General features: G+C 44.7%; 1 protein-coding gene and 1 non-coding gene across 2 annotated transcripts in view; both read left to right on the top strand.

The window, feature by feature from the left end:
• Nucleotides 1-554: 554 nt before the first annotated feature.
• Nucleotides 555-627, top strand: Trnat-ggu (transfer RNA threonine (anticodon GGU)). The gene has a single exon. It is a non-coding gene; the product is annotated as a tRNA-Thr (tRNA).
• A 12,761-nt stretch (nucleotides 628-13,388) lies between these two features.
• LOC144151482 (sodium-coupled monocarboxylate transporter 1-like) overlaps nucleotides 13,389-21,046 on the top strand; it is a 58,088-nt gene continuing 50,430 nt past the window's right edge. Inside the window, exon 1 of the mRNA XM_077682542.1 lies at nucleotides 13,389-13,753. Within this exon, the coding sequence (XP_077538668.1) occupies nucleotides 13,421-13,753 (333 nt within the window). The 5' untranslated portion in view covers nucleotides 13,389-13,420. The remainder of the gene's footprint in view (nucleotides 13,754-21,046) is intronic.

Genomic DNA, 21,046 nt, shown 5'->3' on the forward strand with positions numbered 1-21,046 from the left:
GACCCGGGGGTTAAAAAGAAGGTCCCCTTCACCCCGATTAGTCCGAATGGCGCTGGCTACCACCCCCAAGCACAGGAAACAAACATACCTAACATAAATACCCCAGAAAGTGAATGGGAAAATCGCCCCGCGGGTAGCGTAGTGGTTATCGCACCAGACCGGTATTCTGGAGGTCGTGGGTTCGGATCCCACCTGGCGGGCATTTTTTCTTCACTTTCTTTCTTTCTTTCCAAATTCTTAATCTGTTTCAATGATCTACCACATCCTCCCCTTTGCTTTCCGAGGTTTTCTCGACTGCCAACCCTTATTTCTATATATATATATATATATATATATATGCGAGGGCCTCTGTTCTGGCAGTCTTGGTGCCATAGGAAGCTTAAGAGGGTTCAACGCTGGTCGACCACTCTTGACAAGTCGTAGACACTCGAGTCACGGCCCGGGGGTTAAAACGAAGGTCCCCTTCACCCCGTGTAGACCGAGTGGCGCTGCCTACCACCCCCAAGCACAGGAAACAAAAATAAATAGCCCAGAAAGTGGAGGGGAAAGTCACCCCGCCGGTAGCGTAGTGGTTATCGCACCAGACTGGTATTCTGGAGGTCGTGGGTTCGGATCCCACCTGGCGGGCATTTTTCTCCACTTTCTTTCTTTCCAAATTCTTTACCTGTTTCAATGATCTACCACATCCCACATCCTTCTCTTTGCTTTCGGATGTTTTCTTGACTGCCAACTCTTATTTGTGTCTTGTATATATATATATATATATATATATATATATATATATATATATATATATATATATATATATATATATATATATATATATATATATATATATGGATGGAGGCGAAAAGCAAAAACGCCCGTGTGTACGAGATTTTGGCGCACGATAAAGATCCTCAGGTGGTCAAAATTAATCCGGAGCCCTCCACTACGGCGCGCCTCATCGCCTGCGTTGCGTTGCGTCGGCGCCTTAAACCCCACAATCAATCAATATATATATATATATATATATATATATATATATAGCGTATGAATAAAGTACAATGATGCCGGTAAAAATGTACAGTAAAAGAGAAGACTAAAGGGTAAGGAACAAACATGTATTAACGTTTCGGCTTGGGGCAAGCCTTCGTCAGAATAAACTACAGATGTGAAGTAGACTGCCTTATAAGGCAGTCTGCTTTATAAGGGAGTCTACTTGCCATCTGTATTTTATTCTGACGAAGGCTTCCCCAAGCCGAAACGTTAATACATGATGTTCGTTTGTTACCCTTTAGTCCTCTCTTTTACTGTATATATATATATATATATATATATATATATATATATATATATATATATATATATATATATATATATATATATAGGAAATGAGGGGCTCGTTGAGAAAACCTCGGAAAGCAAAGGGGACGATATAGTAGGTCATAGAAACGGATAAAAAATTTGGAAAGAGAGAAAGGAGAGCAAAAATGCCCGCCAGGTGGTATTCTGGAGGTCGTGGGTTCGGATCACACCTGGCGGGCATTTTTTCGCCACTTTCTATGACCTACTATATAATCCCCTTTGCTTTCCGAAGTTTTCTTGACTGCCAACCCTTATTTCTGTCTATATATATATATATATATATATATATATATATATATATATATATATATATATATATATAAGGTTAGTAGAGACAGAGACACACGAGAAGGACATTAAAAATAAAAATAAAAGTTAACTGACGTTTCAGGGATAGGACTCCCTTTCTTCAGACTCTGAAACGTCAGTAAACTTTTATTTTTATTAATGTCCTTCTCGTGTGTCTCTGTCTCTAGTAACCTTATTTTTTCGCGCTCTGTGTGAGTTTTTGATTCCAGACTATATATATATATATATATATATATATATATATATATATATAGAGAGAGAGAGAGAGAGAGAGAGAGAGAGAGAGAAAGAATCAGAAATGAAAAATCAGGGGCTCGGTGAATGAGACAGAATAAGGGTGTGCAGTCAAGAAAACCTCGGAAAGCAAACGGGGGAATGCGGTACGTCATATAAACAGATGAAGAATTTTTTATTCCAAAAAAGTGGTGAAAAATGCCCGCCGGGTGGGATTCGAACCCATGACCTGCAGAATACCGGTCTTGTGCGATGACCACTACGCTACCGGCGGGGCTGTTTCCCCACCACTTTCTCGGGTATTTATGTTAAGGTATTTTTTGTTTCCTCAACTTGGGGGTGGTAGCCAGCGCCACTCGGACTACTCGGGTTGAAGGGGACCTTCTTATTAACCCCCGGGCCGTGACTCGAGCGTCTACGACATGTCGAAAGTGGTCGACCAGCATTGAACCCTCTTAAGCTACCTTTGGCACCAAGTCGGCCAGAACAGAGGCCCTCGCGTCGCATGTAGCGAATCAGAAATGGGATATGAGGGGCCGGTGAATTAAGACAGAAGAAGGGTGTGCAGTCAAGAAAACCTCGGAAAGCAAAGGGGGGAATGCGGTAGGTCATATAAACAGAGAAAGAATTTTTTGAGTCAGAAAGGAAGTGGTGAAAAAATGCCGGCCGGGTGCGATCCGAACCCACGACCTCCAGAATAGCGGTCTGGTGCGATGACCACTACGCTACCTGCGGGGCTGTTCCCCCACCACTTTCTCGGGTATTTAGGTTAAGGTATTTTTTGTTTCCTGCACTTGGGGGCGGTAGCCAGCGCCACTCGGACTACTCGGGGTGAAGGGGAGCTTCTTTTTAGCCCCCGGGCAGTGAGTTGAGCGTCTACGACATGTCGAGAGTGAATGACAAGGGTTGAATCCTCTTAAGCTACCTTTGGCACCAAGACTGCCAGAACAGAGGCCCTCACTTAGCATGTAGCGAATCACAAATGGGAAATGGGGGGCTCGGTGAAACAAGACAGAAAATAAGAGTTGGCAGTCAAGAAAACCTCGGAAAGCAAAGGGGAACTAGAACTGGAACGACATTTATTTTGCGTGAACGGTAAAAATGATGCAAATTTGAGTGGAAGTGCTCTTGGGATTTCGACGCAGCCAATCTGCAAGTGTCCACAAAAATATTTTGATCGAAAACTTTACCGTTTTGAAGGTTAAAGGAAAGGCAGAAAAAATGAAAAAATTCACAAAAAGAGATTTTCAGAACGTGGCGCCTCTTCAATTTTATCTCGAATGCTGACATGTCGATGCATGGGCGCGGCTTAGTAATGGACGCATATCAACGTCCTTGGCCTTATTAAAATAAATCAAAATTATGGAGTTTAACGCCCCCACGATACACCTCGGCTATGAGCCGGGCTGTAGTAGAGGCCTCGGGAACGATGTTGATCACTTGGGGATCACTCACGTGCGTTGAAGTGTGAACGCACGTTTATTTTCGCTTTTCGCCTCTATTTGAGAAGCAGCCACTGTATGGGAGCGGGGTATGGGACTTGGGGTATGGGATCGACCACGCGTCCCATACCCCAAGAAACTTCCAAGGACCACATGAGCATGCTTTGACGTACGTTTGTTAAATCAACGCTTCATTCATTATGAATACGTTCTTGATTCCATGTCCCTTTTTACTGAAACGTATAGAAATCTACCCTCGCAACAAAAATGTCAACAGTGGTGGTTTTTTTTAAAACAAACGTGTGTTATGAACATTGGGTTAAACAGGTATTTTTCATCTGAGCATAAGAAGCTATACCTCAGCCGGGAAAATATCATTGACGGTGGTTACTTTCATTAATATACTCTGAACGTAGTGCTGCTCAGGCATTTTTATTCCCACATATGCCACTTGTGCGGGATTGCAAAAGTTACTTCGAAACTATTGTAACGTTGCGTTCACAAAGGGCATTTTGCGTATACAACACAGATTCCAAATCTTTGTGTCAGTGACCGATCTATCGGAAGAGTGTTCTTTGTGTTTAAAATTTCGGCTTTTCAACGCAGGGTAAACATCGGCTACCAAAAGCGCATATTAAGCACCTAAACGGCTGGTTTGTACAAATATGGCGGAAGCTAGGGATGCTTGAGAGCTACAACACAGCCAAGGTAAGTTTCGCCCTTCATATCTTCCACGCGCCTGTTCAAATGGCTAAGTGGCAACGTTTCCACAGCTAGTATCATGATAGAAAGCAAGACTAAGCTTATAGTGTTTCCTGGAAACTTGGCGTTGCCTGAGATTTAGCGACAAGCCCTTTAGAGATATATACCAGGTGATTGCATTCAGCATTTGCCCGTGCGCCTTACGACAGACACAGACAGACCAGTTGGTGCGCCACCAATGGCGGTACCGAGAAGCACAGCGCAGTTGCAGCAGCCGTTAAACGTTCGCCAGGTGACGCGGTTCGCTGCGCTAACGCGCGCGCATAGATGGCGCATCTGGTGCTTAACGGAGAGATAATAAAGGCTCAGCTTGCGCGGCTGCGACTGAAAGTAACTTGCGACATCATGAATGGCCATGAAACATGTAGCATAGTAGAGCTTTTGCTATAAAATACCGCTTTTTTTGTGCCTTCCAAAAAATTCACCTGCGTGTACTTTTCCTGTTCTATACGAAGCTACTGCTGATCGGGCGTATGCTGTGTTTCCTTGGCGGTTTTTGCCAATATACACTGATAGTTTTCTTTTTATTGATATAAGGTCATCCAAGAAAGCGCGCAAGCCGTGGATGACGCCTCGGCTCATTAGGCTGGTTAAAAAACAGCACAAGCTCTCCGCAGGCTTCATTAAAACTAAGCAGCAAGAGTTATTCATACGCTATAATTCTCTGCAAAATCGCTTGAATACAGAAATTATTTCAGCCAGGGTAGCATATTACAATCATTTGTTTCATCAAGCATTGTTAGGCACTCCTAAAAAAATGGAGGCGTTTGAATAATCTTCTGAATAGGACTGCCCAACATAAAAACTTAACAAGCATTGATGGCAACGAGCTCACGGGGTCAATCCTGCCCACAACATTTAACAAGTTGTTTTCTGAGTTTTGTTTTAGTGATTATAATGAGGCAATGTTTCAGTTCTTGGGAACCAGGTTAAGAGATTCAATGTTCCTCCAGCCAACCGGTGCGAGGAATGTCTTCGCCGTTCGTCAAACAATGAAGAATACCACATCGCTTGATTTGTACAACATCCAGAGTAGACAGGTTATGTATCTTCTACCCATAATAACGCCCTGCCTAACGTACATATATAATACCGCGCTCACTACAGCAGAGTTTCCTGTCGATATGCAGGTAGCGCGACTAGCGGTAATCTACAAAACAGGCGACAAGAATAACCTAGAAAACTACAGGGCAATACCTATCCTCCCATTTTTTTCCAATGGCTTGGACGAATAATTCATCGCCGTCGCCAAAACTTTTTCAAAAACATTCGGTTATAAAAGACTGTCAGTATGGGTTTACTAAATATAGATCAACCGAACAGGCCTTATTACACCAGAAAGAATATATACTAAATTATTTTGAACTGCGTCTACTAACTCTGGGTGTATTTATCGATTTTAGCAAAGCTTTTGATACGCTGAATCACGACGTCTTTTTGCTAAATTCAAGCATTATGGCGTTCGCGGACATGCGCTTAACCTTATTGAATCATATCTGGGCTCTCGATTTCAATATGTGACGATTAACTACTGCTCTTCTGATCCTGTTCAAATCAAATATGGTGTACCCCAGGACAGTCAATTGGGCATTTATTTTTCAATGTCTGTATAAATGACGTATGTAAAGTAAGCAACCTAGCAAAATACGTTATTTATGCGGACGATACCAGCCTATTCTTCTCCTCTTACGATATCACACACTTAACTGCCACCGCAAAGAAAGTCTTAGACCTATTAGATCAGTGGTCCCGAGTAAATTCATTGTGCATAAACAAAGAGAAAACTAAGGCTATGATATTTCACACGAAAGGCACGTCAATACAATATCTGGACCCACCCATGTTACCTGGCGCAGTTACTCAGTTTGTAGAGTCATTTACATCACTAGGTATAGTCTACGCCAACGGTGTCCTGGGATGCCCAAATTAGTAAAACGTGCATCACGCTTTCTAGATTTGTCGGTATTCTCTGGCGTAACAGGCATACTCTTCCAGTTAAAACAAAACTCACCCTTTACTACGCATTCTTTTATTCCTAACTACGCTATTGTTTTCTTTTTTGCGGAAACACCACTGTAACAAATATTCAAAAGCCTGAAATTTTTCAGAAAAAAACTATCCGGTCTATTTCTAACGCTCAATACAATTCTCCGACTGCTACTTTATACACGCAACATAAAAGTATCCCCGTAAACAAAATGTTTGACTACAAATTTGCGAATTTTTAAAGAAAACAATACAAAGGAACGATCATTTTCTAAATAAAATTACTACGCTTGTTCCCTTAAAAAGACTGTATGCGACCAGAACAACCTCTACATTTAACCTCCGCAATGCAGAACGAACGACAGTTTTGCTATGTTGAAATACAATTTGTCGAAACTCCTTAGTAGTTCATTATACGAAAAACTTCCTGGTGTGTCGTTTGCTGCGCTCCGAAAAAAAATTTTAAGTACTATTTAGGCTTATGTATGTATGCATATATATACCTTTGTATACATTTTGTATGTGTATGTTTTTTACATGAACTTTTCTACATGAGTTCCTGTATAAGTTTTCTATTGTGCCACATCATATTCAGTTGTATGTAGAAGGGTGACGTTTCTTTTATGTGCACAAATTGGTGTTGTTAGTTTCTGTTACGACTCGTTGTACAGGGCCACTGACGTGGGTTCCAGGGGGGGCGAAGCTCGTCAGGCGGTTAGCGTCCCTGAATAAGCCTTTACTTAGCGACACTGGTCTTTAAGGCTGCTTTTGGCTTGCTGCCCTCATTTGTTTTGTTATACCTTTAGCAGAAAACTGTAATAAAGTATGACTGATTGATTAATGGGCTTCTGTTTTGTCATCTCGGGCCAAATAATCTTTATCCACATATGCGAAACCTGCGGTTAAAGGATCAGGCTGGACGCTCCCCCACAGGTCTTTTGCATAGCCACATTCTCTTCGGTTTGGGCACCTTTCGCCCGTCAGTAACTCCCTCCGCGATTTTTCACAGGGTTTCTCAACTTCACCGTTTCGTCACCTTTTCCCTGGCTTCGTAGTGGACAGGGGAAGCTCATAAATGCCGGCCACCCTTTCGCCGACCCACAGAGTCAAGCCACGAGGAGCGTTCAAGAGCGACTCTCCTTGCAGAGTTGCAGTTTTTCACCTCCACTTACTGTCGGCCGTTTCACCGCTTAGAAAGTATCCTAGTTCCCCACTCTTAAGCCCTCCATGCTTGCACGCGCACCAAATGCCGTATGTAACGGTAACATATGGTTCTCCTACATTGGAGTTGAAGAGGAGCCAGGCACGTCACGTGGCAAAAGACCGAATACATTGGCGCGGATCAATGCACAAAAATAGCTGCCTCGAAGAAGAGGAGGACAGAGCAACCATGAGATTTCTTCTAAACTGTGGTTGATGTCAGGTAGTACAGCAAGTACAGACTTTACCATTCTTATTCTCACCCTCTGACGACCACAATGGCGCAGCTGTGCCGTAAGGACAAGTGCATTTCGCCGTCCTAGGCCGAGACTTAAAGCATAAATGAATACTTTCTTGGCAGAGAGTGCACCAAAGAAATGCTGGAGCTATCAAAACTGGATTTTAGGCAGTGAAATAGTGCAGAGGGAATGCAAAAGGAGTGGAGTTAGAGTACGCCATGAATGCGCCTTTGAGTGGCCGATGTTAGTGACATTTGAACGATCTGCGGGGGACTATGGATAACTTTTGTTTGCTGCTTCAAAATCCAGATGGCTCAACTCAATGCAGCAGAGTAGTCTGAAAACCGAGTTCCGAAATACAGGCTGCTTCTTAAGGCATCTGGTGCGCGAGCAGGGGCAAGAAAATTGAAGGCCACTTCAATTCGTCGACTGCGACTTCCGAGAACTGCTGCACATCAGTCTCGTGTTTCTTTCCTATTGGCTATTTCTTGCCACTGAGGTCTATGCGTACTAACGACTGGTGAGAACTGGCCAGGACTGCAAACGAGAAACTAAAAAGTGACCAAGCCGATGTGAATTTGTGGCACACAGCCGCGTACGTTATTGAAGAAGGGAATTTCGCGTGGTAACAGGTACATCGATTGGGAAGCAAGCTCGTGGGCAAAATATTCTATCTCAAATTAGACGAAGCAAATGATCACGACCTGGACATGAAATTCACATCGAGGACAACGGGTGGACTATCAGCGTAACGTAAATGCAATACGGGACAACCAAATACTCGATCGAGGAATGAACTACGAACATTCCGTGGCAGACTCAGCTGTGCACTCAACAGGTGTGGCTGGAGGTCTTTGGGAGAAGCCTTTGTCCTGCAGTTGACACAAACTGATAATGATGATTTCGTATAAAAAAAACAGTACACGGCCCTTAGCCACATTTGTGAGGAAAACTAAACACTTGTTTTTAGGTCTCAATTACCAGCCATTAATGGCCAAATAAATGGTCGAGACAGTTTGCTTCAGCACAGAGTTCTCAAAAGGCACCGTTGTCCCTAGACTCCAAAGCAATTTCGAGATTCCACGTAAACAAACGCCTTCGACAACGTCGTTCACGAGGCTATGCTAGAAAACTTACAAAAACTGGAAGATTACGAATCCCTAAAAAGCTTTCTGTATGACTGGAAAGCTCAAGTAACTTACCTGAGCCGTAAGATCAGAGCACATAGAACTGAGTAGCCGGAAAACACCGCAAGGATTTGTCCTGTCGCGCTTGATTTTTACTTTCACTATGCTTGGGCTTCCTGGAATACTAAATCGGATAACAGCCCTGAATCAGTCTGCACGCTGATGACATCATCTTCTTGGTCACCGGAGGTAGCGATCGTCGAATTTAGTACATTCTCCAGACAGCGGGCAAGGCAAAAAAAATATGTGAAGGCGAGAGGTCTTGCGAGCTGTCCACAGAAATCAGAGTTCTTATTTTACCAACCCACAATGGCAAAATGGAACCGTAGCGGCCCCTAAAATCTAGCTTTTCGCTGATGGTGATCTCATACCAGTATTGACGAGTATCAGAATCCTCGGCTAGAGAATTGAGGCCAACGGAAAGTGTTGAAACCATAAAACTTTAGATAAAAGAGTTCATCAAAGCGCCAGATTGGTGTATATGATAGCAAACAGACATTACCGAATGAAGGTGGTCAATTTGATCAGTCTAGTAAAAGTGTTTGTCCTGAGTCACATAGTGCACATAACACCTTTTGCGATACGAATGGCGTAATGGCAGACGAAAAGACCAGAATTATTACCGTGATCACGAAAGCGCATGAACAAGCTCTCGGGATACCGGTTGTAAAGATAAGAGGTCCAACTACCACCTCGCTCTAGATCTAACGACTCGTTCCGCCGTACGCTGCCATCACTTGTATTTCCAGCACGAAAACAACACCGCAAAACGAAAGACTTGCGGATAGTTCCCGGGACCTCACAGACACACGCGGACAGTAATGTAAAACACAAGTCTCCGCAGAAGACTCACCACACCCCAGTCCAGCACGGACGTCTCTGGTGTAAGTGACTGGCTGGGACTGCTGATGAGGTGGTGCTCCTCGGGCCGACGCCGCGAGGCAGGCGGGCACCATGGCTGTAGGAGCGGGAATGAGAGGTACGCAAGACCCGCTCGCCAGCCTGGAGGTCCAAAAACCAAGCGAGAACCACTGATCGAGCAGCTTCGTTAAAATCGTCCCGTCTTCGCCCTGCTCTTGCTCGTCTTCCGACAGCCTGATGCAGCCGTCTGACCAGCCTAGGGGTTGACCACAGACGCTTTCCCTTCGCCTCACCACACCGATTACCACACCCAAAGACCTTTTCGAGGCCTTAGGAATTGATATTCCTTCGATGAACTGATAGAGGTGCAAAGAGGTGTCCAGCCAGAGGCGCCCACAAAGAGCCCCACTGCCCGTCAAATTTTTTGACTCCAGGCATCCGGTAGGAATATAAATTCCGTTCCAAACCCGAAATTTGCCTGAAGTTTGTAAATGCATACACATCCCGCATATACCGAGTAATAAGTATTCCGCAAACACCAAAGAAAGAGGACTAGATATACGGAATGCCTTAGAAGAGCGATTCATATCTCATTGAACGTGGTCTATGTTGACGCTGCGAAATACGCGGCCCACCATACCATGATCGGGGTAGCCAGGGACCCCAACAGCAGTTTCATAACTAGCGGCACGATCCTCACCTCGCCTCCGGAAGCAGGAGAGGCCGCCATTGCAATTGCTATGTTTTCCAGGAAAGCTAATTTATTATCAGTGACTCAAAACCTGCAAGTCGGACTTTTGCAAAGGGACCTATCTCGTCCGAAGCACTGAAAAGTCTGGTCGGCTTCCAAGACAGGCTAAAGGTTCAAATTATTCGGATGCCTGAACACTCTTCTCTTCCCGGTAACTAAAGCGCCCATGACGCGGATTGAGGTTTGGCTAACCGAGCCAACCACGTCGAGGATACAACTAAGCGCTTCCAGTGTGGTGGGATAGAGATTGACCGCATTGTCTGGTACAGGAACATAATTAGCCATTGTAGATTTGAACGGCTCAGGTATACCACGCTCACCCTGCTGTCAACAAACGGCAGTCTGTTGGATGAAGCCACTTACAGGCAATTGCATTCCCGGCTACCGTCATGTACAGTCACTGTTACCGCGGTGTCTACTCCTGCGATGGTAAGCTGACCTACGCCATATTATTTGTCAACGCCGTCGGAGCCTGATGACATCTCGCCGCCGGCGGAGGGGCGTGAAGAGGCTTCGCTTCCTTCGCCTAAAAACTATGTTGGACAAATAAATGATTTTTTTTCTCTCTCTCTGCCCATGATAAAAAATTGCGAGTCAAACAGCGCTGCTGCTCCGTCAGCAGACATCAGCATGACGTGACTAAATGCTCGAATCCGGGGTGCAGCGGCCTTTAACAAAAAAGCAGGTGTGTTGAGATAGAAGCCACGTATGTCGTGGTTTTTATGCCTTTCTTTTTCAATTTTAATCCGCACACGCGGTGCATAAGCAGCAGCTGAGGGCACACAAACGGTTCCCAATTCTTTCAGGCAGCTTGCACCACTCAGCGCAGCATTCTCTGTTCTCTGCGGCGAGCAAGAGGTAACGTCAGGTACGTGTTTCCTTTTGGTGGCGGTTCTAGTGTGTGGTTTGTTAAACGTCGAAATTGCAAAAACACTAGCTGACCTTACACATGAGCAAAAGCTTTTGGATATATGATGCAAACTAAATGTCTAATCGCATCAAGCCTCTGTGTCTCAATTCAAAGTGACTGCATTGAGAAGCAGCAAAGCATTATGAACAGCTGATCAGAAATTTCGTCTTTATTTAATATCTCCAAAAGATTCATAGGACGTTTCTGCGCGTTATGCTTGTGGGGCCAGCTTACGCCAAGAGAGGTCGGTGGTAGCCTAAAGTGCATGTGTATAGTCTGCGGTCGACACTCGTGCTGTGTGGATGGAACAAGGTAAGGAGAACCCGAAAACCGAGAATTTAAAATGGCCATATACGCGCACGCTGCTGTGAGGCCGTACAAGGCATAATTACAGTGTATGGCCTAATGTTCAAATGTTTCTAAAACAAAAATTTGTTTCTAAACAAAAAAGCGCATGCCTGAATTGAAATTTTCTCCTTTTGAGCAGCCTGCATTCAAGGCTTTCATTGTAATTGCCCTATTAGGTTACATTATTATGTTATTAGGCCAATATTAAACCACTGCTGTAATTACGACTACCTGGCCGCATCTCTCTGAGACTGAGTCAAGTAAAATTCTCTTAGAATTACCCAAGTCTGACGAAGAAGTCGCGTACTTTAAAGGTAGCAGGTTTATTTTCAGTCTTTTGCGGCTTACAATGATGTTAAATCGTGCCTGGCTGGGGACAGCATACCGATGTGTGTTAAAGGGACTCTGGGACACTTATGATAAACGGTTTTATTCTTTCCTTCGCGACTGGAAGCATTGTGAAAGCTATAGTTATCGCCACACGCAGCGGCAGTGATTGTTTTGCTTGTCGCTGGAGACCCACCCGCCATTCGTAAAAGAGAAAACTATTAGAAAAACAAAAGCAAAAGTACTGCCTTTTAGGCGGTTAAACAGAACCAGGAAACTGAATAAAAGGGAAAACGTTTTGGGGTTAACGTTTTTTATACCCGTCAAAACAGGTTTTCAATAGCTTTCTTTTTGCTTAAATACATTTGGGAGTCTGTACAAAAGTTCCTGTACCAGCTGTTGTCAAACAATGAGGCCAGAAGCGCTCAACATACTCCGGCACATCCACTTTTTTTCCAAAAATCAGTTTATAACGGCTTGTTTTTCATACGACCTCAGTGACAAACCTTCCACAAAAAACCACAAAGACGGTCAAGCACGTGCGCAGCAGCTGGAAGGACCAAAAACGTTCTACACTGTATTAAGGTAAAATACAGTCTCTTCTACCTTAATACAGTGTAGAACGGTCTCTTTCTCTCCTTGAGGGCCTTTTGGCATGGTGGCTTATCATACGATACATTTAATGACGCAGCATCAAGCACCTGCACTGTTGTTGGTGGCATAATACGCTAAATGTTCTGTAACGACAGAATGCAGATTTCCACGCTCACGATAAGCCACTTATCTGTCGTTTTAATTTAGTTTACATTTACAACCTTTACTCCTATTTTTGGCGATAAGATATTAAAAAGCCTTAACACTGCCCAGTGTTTGCTGGCGTTCCTCGCTGTCCAGTTGAATGCAGACATTTCAATCTCGTAACAGTGAATTTTGGCAAACACATTCTCGATGGCAACATTCGGGAACAAATGTACTCCTGTTCCTCCACAGTGGTCCTAAACTGACTTTACAAATGGACATTACTTACAAAAACACTGGCAGGCCAATAGTACGCAATTTTCTGTACATACCAAACAATATAGTTTAAAAGAAACTTACTTTGTCCTCTCAAGTTTTTTTTTCTCATGTTTTTTTTTCTTATTTGTATGTCCGTGTTATTGGGAAATGACTATCTCGCTCTGTATACTTGATAGCGTTGGTAGTCTCTTTATTTGTCAACCCCGTCAATTGGACTAGCTTCGACTTTTTGTGTTGGCCTCCATCTAAATGTTGTTCCGAAAAATAAAATGATTTGATTTGATTTTATTTGAAGTACACGCAGATTGCAGAGGGTTATCTGCCCACCAGTTGGTTATCAGCCGAATGCTAGAAAACAGTGGGTGTGGACTTGAGCTGTAAAAATAAGGAAGGTAGTAGAGTCCCGGAGTCACTCAATAAAAAGAAAAAACAGGCTATCTTACAACCCCAGTTTTCCTGTTGCAGAAAACCCGAAAGGGCGGCGAACATCGAGACCTGGAATGACGCTGCAAACAGAATATGCAGTGTTTGGAACTTTGGTCGCCCTCAACCTTACACTCGGGCTCTACTTCTCTCTCCGACGCAAGGCCCGTTCGGCACACACCACGGCTGATGTGTTTCTGGGGAACAGAGCCCTGCGTGTGATCCCGCTTTCCGCATCTGTTGTGGCAAGCCTGTTCTCTTCGATGGGCATGGTGGGTTTGGCGGGCCACTCCTATGCATTCGGCTTCCATCTCATGTGGAATGGTCTCACCACGCTGTTCATGGCTCCTATTGCGGCTCACCTGTTTCTTCCGGTGTTTTATTCCTTACGCATCACGTCAGTGTTTGAGGTAAGAAAGCATATACGTTCCCTGAAAGAATTAAATTAAAATAGTTATTGAAAATAATGGTACTGTAACCAAAACGTCATGGTAAATTTAGGGTATGTGCTGAATTTCTCATCAAGCAAACGCCTCCAAATTGGTTCTGTTATGTCCAGATGGTTTGCAAACCCTCCCCGTCATGGTAAAACTATTACGCATTTTTTGTCTCCCCGAAGCGTTCGTTCGAAATCTGTCCCTGTCTTAACAATGTCATTTTTTGGGTGGGTGCAACAGAATGTACACTGCTTAAGCGCATAGACATAAAATGAATTTTTTCACCTATTATAAATTCAGCTTGCGTGCAGGACGTACGTTACTAAGAATTGTTTGATTAGCAGGGTATATAAACCTGTGAAACTCACTTAACAACAAATAAAAACAATTTCTCTAAAGTAGCGGGAAATGCGGCATGTTTAAATGCGTAGGCAGTACACTTCGGAGGACGTGCTAGCTATTCCGAAGCTGCGAAGCTGAATGCCGAAGCATCGTAAAAATTTTAGGTCCCCTTAGAAAATTATGCAACCCTCCGTCAAATGACGACGACAGTTAAAGGCGAGGCTTCCTCGTGATGGTTTATTTGGTTGTAAAAGTTTTCCAAACAGCTGCGACTACGTCAAAAGGGAGCTAACGCGAGGCCACGGGCCACCGGAAGCGTTTCCGGCCACCGGAAGCGGTTTTTCTTTTACTTCGGTGTTTTCATATTTTACACGCCATCAGTGAGAACAGTAAACTTTAGCTTTAATAAACATTAACCTCTTTGTCCCTGCTGTGCTATGTATGAAGAAACTAAAATGGAGCGAATTTTTAAACGTCAATTCTACATAAATCACTCGCGCCACAAAATGCCCTCATCGAGTTTGGCATGCACGCATTGCCAGACTAATAAACCTTGGATTTCTTTTGCTTTTAGTGTTCTAAATGACCGTGGCCGGATTTATTGGCTGGTTGTATGGACAAATAGGGCCTCTGGAAGAATAATAATTAAAAATGGACCATTGTAGCAAAGGCAGGGCAAGCTTATCGTATAGAAAGCAAAATATCCCCGGCTTCTTCATACAGTCGTTACAACACCACATTCGAGGAGGGCATTCTAGGTCAGTCTGATAACGAGGGTACGACTGGCGAACACGTGGGTGGTTGTTGGTCGGATATAATGGTGAGATTTCTTTTTGTCTTTCTTGCGCTAGTTATCGCTCGGACTGCTGAATGCAAAAAAGTGAGGAGCCGTATATTTCTATAGTCGCAGAGACTTGCGTTACGCGTGTTGTGATTAACCAATCGTTGCGGTGGGAAAGCACAAAAGTGGCCGCGCCAATTTTATTTTCATAATATCCACCATCTTAAAAACGATAACCGCATATGCAGTACCGTTTGAGCAGGCTTAATCTTTGCCCCTTTGTATTGACATATTTTTAGTATTGTTTGGGTTATGTGGAGGCTCATTGTTGTTTGAAATATCGACGGTTTTTCTGTGATCTTTGCGCCAATTCGGAAATTCCTATATTCACTTCTGCCCGCGATGCAACTTTTAATATTCATTGTAGTAGTTACAGAAACACCTCCACTGAGAGAGAAGGGCCTCTAGTTAGCCAACTGGGAATGAGGAAGAAGGGTAAATAAGGGGAGGAATATTTTTATGGAGAGTGATATCGTTGCTTCAAAGGTTACCGACCTTGATCGATGGCAAAAAATTGTATTAAGTCAATCTACACTGACTATGGCTGTCTAAATTCTTCCCCATAAACAGCACAGTGTGAAGCCCTTTTAAATCGCCAATCGGTCGTGAATCTTATTTTCAGTAAGTAACAGGGAGCGAAATAGCGGGCTATGTTGTGTTCAAGACGTGGAAAGTCTTACATCACGTAGACCGACACGTGGACTCGGCTGACATCTCTGGTCGAGGGCTAAAACTCCCGTCTCGTGAGCGGGAGGTACCAGGTTCGAATTATGAACTGCAGGATACCCATTGGTTTAAAAAAGATCAATAGTGTGGCAACCTCAACTGGACTAGGATGTAGGAATCTGGGCTTCGGGCTCCATCACAAGCAGCCGTGGGTGGCCATGTGGGTGGTCCTTGGAACCATTTCTGGTGGGTCTGGCACCACTGTGGATCAACCAGTCTATAGTGCTGAAGTGCTCCCTCTCCTGGAGAGGGATGGCGAGCTTGGAAATGCCCCACCACTTCGGCAGACATGGAAGGTTCCTCGATCCTTTCGGGGAGGTTTCGTGTGCCGCTGATTATCCCCCTGAATAAAAATGGTACAGCTACCCTTTCTGGAGGATAGAGTGAACGGGAAACAGTTTCCCCCTGTCTATTTCTACCATGGGGAAAAATGTGGCAGGTACTTTGGTAGTACTGGGCAATGACTGGTGAAATCGGTACAGAAACTTCGAGTACAGGGGAAACGTGGGAAGTTTCCTTACTTCGGCGGGAGATAGCGCAGTGAAAGGGGTCATACCCAGCGGCGGCAGTGCCTATGACTCTCTTTTGCCGAATCTCATCAAAATTACACGCCCCTTTGATCCAGCGTGAGAGGTGGCATTGATGCGAGTCTTCTTACAATCTCCGAGTTTACAATAGAATTTCCTTATGCCTGGGGGTAGGTGGCGCACCCCGGTCATCTAGCGAGAAGGGAAGCCGGGTATTTGTAACGGAAGATCCAAAGGTCGGCGCTTGTAACCAAGCTTTGTAATCCAGCGTGGGGGCATGCCGTGGTGTCAATTATGTGAGAAATCACACTCTTGAGGGTCGTCATTGCAGGTCTCATGATTGCTCAGGGCCGCATTTCAGCTGGGGAACCTGGTGACTCCCTGTAATCGAGCTGCTGCGAGGCAAGATTGTCAATGGGCGGGTGTCTCGACCTCGACGTGGTCCCGCCGCGAAAACTCTAGCGCATCTACCAAGTCTGCTTTGGTGCGCCAGTAGCCTAACATCGGCACCCAGCCGGCGTTGCTCCAGGATGACGACGTTGGAGACAGTTTCCGAAGGAGCAAAGAGCGTACTTGATTTCGTTTTGGGTGGCGGCTAATCTAGCAACTGGGCCCCGCCCCTCACTGCCTGGACTGCTCAGAATATTTGTCCAATCGTACAATTGTACTGTGTTTATTGGTCAACAGAATGATTATACAGTCTGTTCAGCGGCCAGTACTTGGGGAGTCACCTTCGACGCTGCCGATTCCTCGAGTGTACAGAGGGTGACTAGGGCGGTACTGGCTATAAAGCACAGGATTCCGGCCATCGATCTCCGAGTAGGATTGTCGCCGATTGTGGGAGTTCCCTGGCGAAGCTTGCTTCCTCCACAAAAAAGTCGGTCCTGGAAGGTAGATTCAAGATATATTTGGGAGCGATATACCTTATCCGACGTGTATTGTTCATCGTTGGTACAAAAAAAGGCTCTCTACACCTTAGGGGCGGAACCCGTGGCATCTGGTGCGGGAGAACTGCTCATCAGCTCGTTTGTCATTGCCGAAGGGCTACGTTTGTCTGAGCGCGATGACGAAAGCAACCCGAGGCGCTGACGCGTGAGATGATGAATGACGAATCCCGGTTGCTTCACCTCGCGCTTGCCACGCGTGTCCGTAAGCGTCTCCAGCATCAAAAAGGACATTCGAGGCGCCTGTATACCCAGCTAATATCTCACAGAGAAAGACTCTTGCGAGAGGTCTGTTTGAGTTGACGCCTAATATTACAGCAGCGCGAGGAACGAGGATCATATTATTAAGGAGTGGGTTTCTTTTAGACGTGACTGCATCTCATTCACTGGCCTGTCCATGCAGCGTCGTCGGCGTTGTTGTCGTCCACCCACCCCCATTCTCCTCGCCGCGCGTGCTGCGCTATCCGCCGCTCACCCCCTCTCCTCTCCGATGGCCATGTCTCGCGAGGGGCATTGGATTGGATTCGAATGGGTTGGCTTGGATTGGATTGGATTTGGATTGGATTGGATTAAAGTGGAATGTGTTCGATTGTGTTGCTTCATAGCCGCGGCAGACGCACTGGCGCCGGCGTGTCCCCTCACCGTTATGCGCGCTATAAAACGGGGTGCCTGCGCCGCTCCGCTACATCGTTCCAGCGCCGTTCCTCCGCTGTCCAACGCTGCAACGTGCACCCCCTATGCATCGCATCTACACAGGGGTTCCCGCGATGGGAGGTGGGAGTGTTTTTTTGGAGAATCTGTGGAAAAATAACAACTGTCCCCTGGATGTTCGTTTTCTGCACTCTGCACAACTGCGCAAAAAACGAGAAATTACAGACGTTTCGATTGCGAGAGGGAAAAGGCAGGCTCCGTCCACTTCAGATTTCTTCACCATTCTCTTAGGGCAGTGCGACTGAAGACTACCATTCGACGAAAGTAAAATATTTGTAAATCCAAAAAAAGGGAGTAATTTTTTCTAAACTTTTCTAATTAATAATGCATCTACACAGTAACACATGAATCGTAGCATGTCAACTTTGATTTTTAGGGAGTTTGCTTTCATGTCGTTGGATTTAGAGCCCAACAAAGAGGAACGATGGCAGGACGAGAAATACAAGTGATCCTCAGCTTGGTTTATTGCTGTGACGTTTTGCATAAAAAATGAAGGAATCTCAACCTAACGCTTCCCACTTGAAGCTAGCGAAGCTATACGGAACGTTCACGATTATCAGGAAGGGTTAAGTTCGCGACCGCAGCCGATTTGCTTCTTTATAGCGGCCGCAACGACCTTTGCTCCACCATTGTCACTATAAATGTAAACTTCCTTTATTTTGTTCGAATTGGTAATCATTGGACATCACCTTGGAGGGTCGTGCGCCATGAGAAGCCTTTCTCGTTCCGAGCAAGGCTGGCCGCAATTGCAGCAAACGCTTGAGTCTTTCTCTTTCCGACCAAGTGTTGCCGCGATTACGGCGAAGGCAGCCGTTTTTAGGCTAACCTTGACCAATCTACCTATGTGACTATGCTTGGCTTGACAATCGTGCGCCGAGGACACGGCGCGATCGGCATAAGGCACGCATACACAAGCGCTAGTCATTATTTTGGTTTTGTTAACTGCCGGACAGTCATCGCCAGACCCGCATTCACGTGCGGGTGCTGGGCAATTTCTTGATATTTTGAACTGGGGACACGAAAAAATATGACTTGCGGAACCGCTTCGCTGTTAAAATACGGCACATGTAAGAGCAACGCAGCAAGTAGAATGAAACGTAGTGCTCTAAAACAAGTCTATAAAACTCTAATTGCGGCTTTGCCACCACCGCTCACACATCGTCCGTATATGGGATTTCTTTGGTTGATAGCAAAGATATTTTTATTCTTGCTCTCTTTAGGGGCTTCAGTAATCTCTCCCCTTGGTTGTTATTTTTAATTAGTATTCCTGTGCAAGCCAGGCAACATACCAGTCTCTTTTGTGACCAAAGCAGTACACACATCCGCGTTTCCGAATGCTCATCATATGCAGCCCAATTAAGGATAATAATTCTAAGTATATTTTATCTCTTTCATCCCTGCTCGCAACTTCAAAAAGCAGTTAAAACACCCCTCATTTTCTAGTAATTTATTACAAAATATGAATGACTCTTTACCCCCAGCTTGTCTAAAAGTGTACTATTTCTCTGCGTGTACTTTTAGCGAGAAACAAAGAATTACAAGGATCGTTATGACAGCCTTCTGTGTGCGTTCCTAATGGAGTGACTCAACACAGTGATTCAAAATTCAGGGTTTTGTTTTGCCCAGTTTGAATGGGTAGGTGATAGAAAGAAGAGCTTCCCACCAAACTTGACAGGTCTTCGACCCTTACTGTGCAAGGCGGCAGCGTGACGAAGCGACATGACAGGCATAACTTTTGAAACGCTAATACAAATGTGATATGCATGCACCGCAAGCATGGATGTTGAAGCATTGGTTAGTGTATGGAACTAAAAAAGGTTAGTCAGGAACAGCAGAACCCGTATTTGTGAATTGGTTAGTGTATGGAACTAAAAAAGGTTAGCCAGGAACAGCAGACCACAAAGATGTATTTGTGCAAGTAAAAAAAAGCAATAAGGAAGCTTTCAATCGCTCCCCAAATTACACACGGCGGCTCGTGGTCCTTCCCAGATAAATCAAACAGCACAGTGGGGCTTTACATTGAATTACCCAAATGTGTATCAAGGTATCAAAATTTATGCAGATGGGAAATTCACAAACCTTAAGGCATTCAGGTATAGCCTATTCGTCGGTACCTCTGAGTATTGTGGATAACAGTATTGAAACTACCACTAGGCAGTCAATGAACAATGTAAACAAGCGTCTTTGCGGAAATTTAAAGTAAACGAATATTTGTTGCTACCATGTGACGCGGAGGACGGACAGCAGATCAAACATCAAACATCAAGAACACAAGTGCTTGGAATTCTGCAGATGAGTTCTTCGCACTACGACAGAAAAGGCTCGTTTGATGATAATGATTGTTGGAGTTTTTTGGCGCATGGCCGGGTAGGGCAAAGAGCTCCAAACAAAAGTGATTACGACAAAATGAAAGGTATAAGAACATGTAAGTTAATAACTAGTGAAATACATGAAAGGCGATGTTGACGACGTGGGTATAGAGGCAGTTTTGATAATGCATGTTAGGAAATGAGGTTTAGACTTAACATATGACAAATACTTGAAAACACGTTTCACAGAACCCATGGCATCGTCACTCAAAAACAGCGATGGGTGTAGTGGAATGTGTTGTCGGTACAGTTCTATGAAAGGCATGTGTTATGTTGTGTCAGGTCCCTTGCGCGAGGTTCATATGTGGACTACAGATAGGCTCTCCCCGCACCTGCTACACGCGCGTCCTGGCGACCCAGTGAAGAGGTACGAGTGCCTCGCATACGTGTGGCCTATCTGTAACTTGGCCAAGTCGAATTCCATGTGTCTTTTGCGTGTGTCCCTACTGTATCGTCCAGAGTGTGGTTTTAACGCGTAACTTGTTGTCTAACACTATATTCCAGACGGTTTTCTTTGTATTGAGGACGTATTTTCTGATGTTTGGCTTGAGGCTAATGTAGGGTACTGTTGGCATGTGCAGTGCATTCTCAAATACAGCAGCAGCGGCCATCTGAACCGCGGTCTCACTATCGGCTATCCCATAGTGGCCAGGGACCCAACAAACAGTCAATTCAAGATTTGAGGCATATGCAGAAATGATGGTTTGTAGGACGAGATTGATTACGTGGTTTTTCGATGACTTTGTGGATTCTGGATGGTAATGCTTGTAGCACAGTCAATGAGTCGGTATAAATTAGAGACTTAG

Source organism: Haemaphysalis longicornis, unplaced genomic scaffold (assembly GCF_048455015.1).
Source record: "Haemaphysalis longicornis isolate Haplotype H1 unplaced genomic scaffold, Haemaphysalis longicornis Haplotype H1 scaffold_9, whole genome shotgun sequence".
Taxonomy (NCBI): Eukaryota; Metazoa; Arthropoda; class Arachnida; order Ixodida; family Ixodidae; genus Haemaphysalis; species Haemaphysalis longicornis.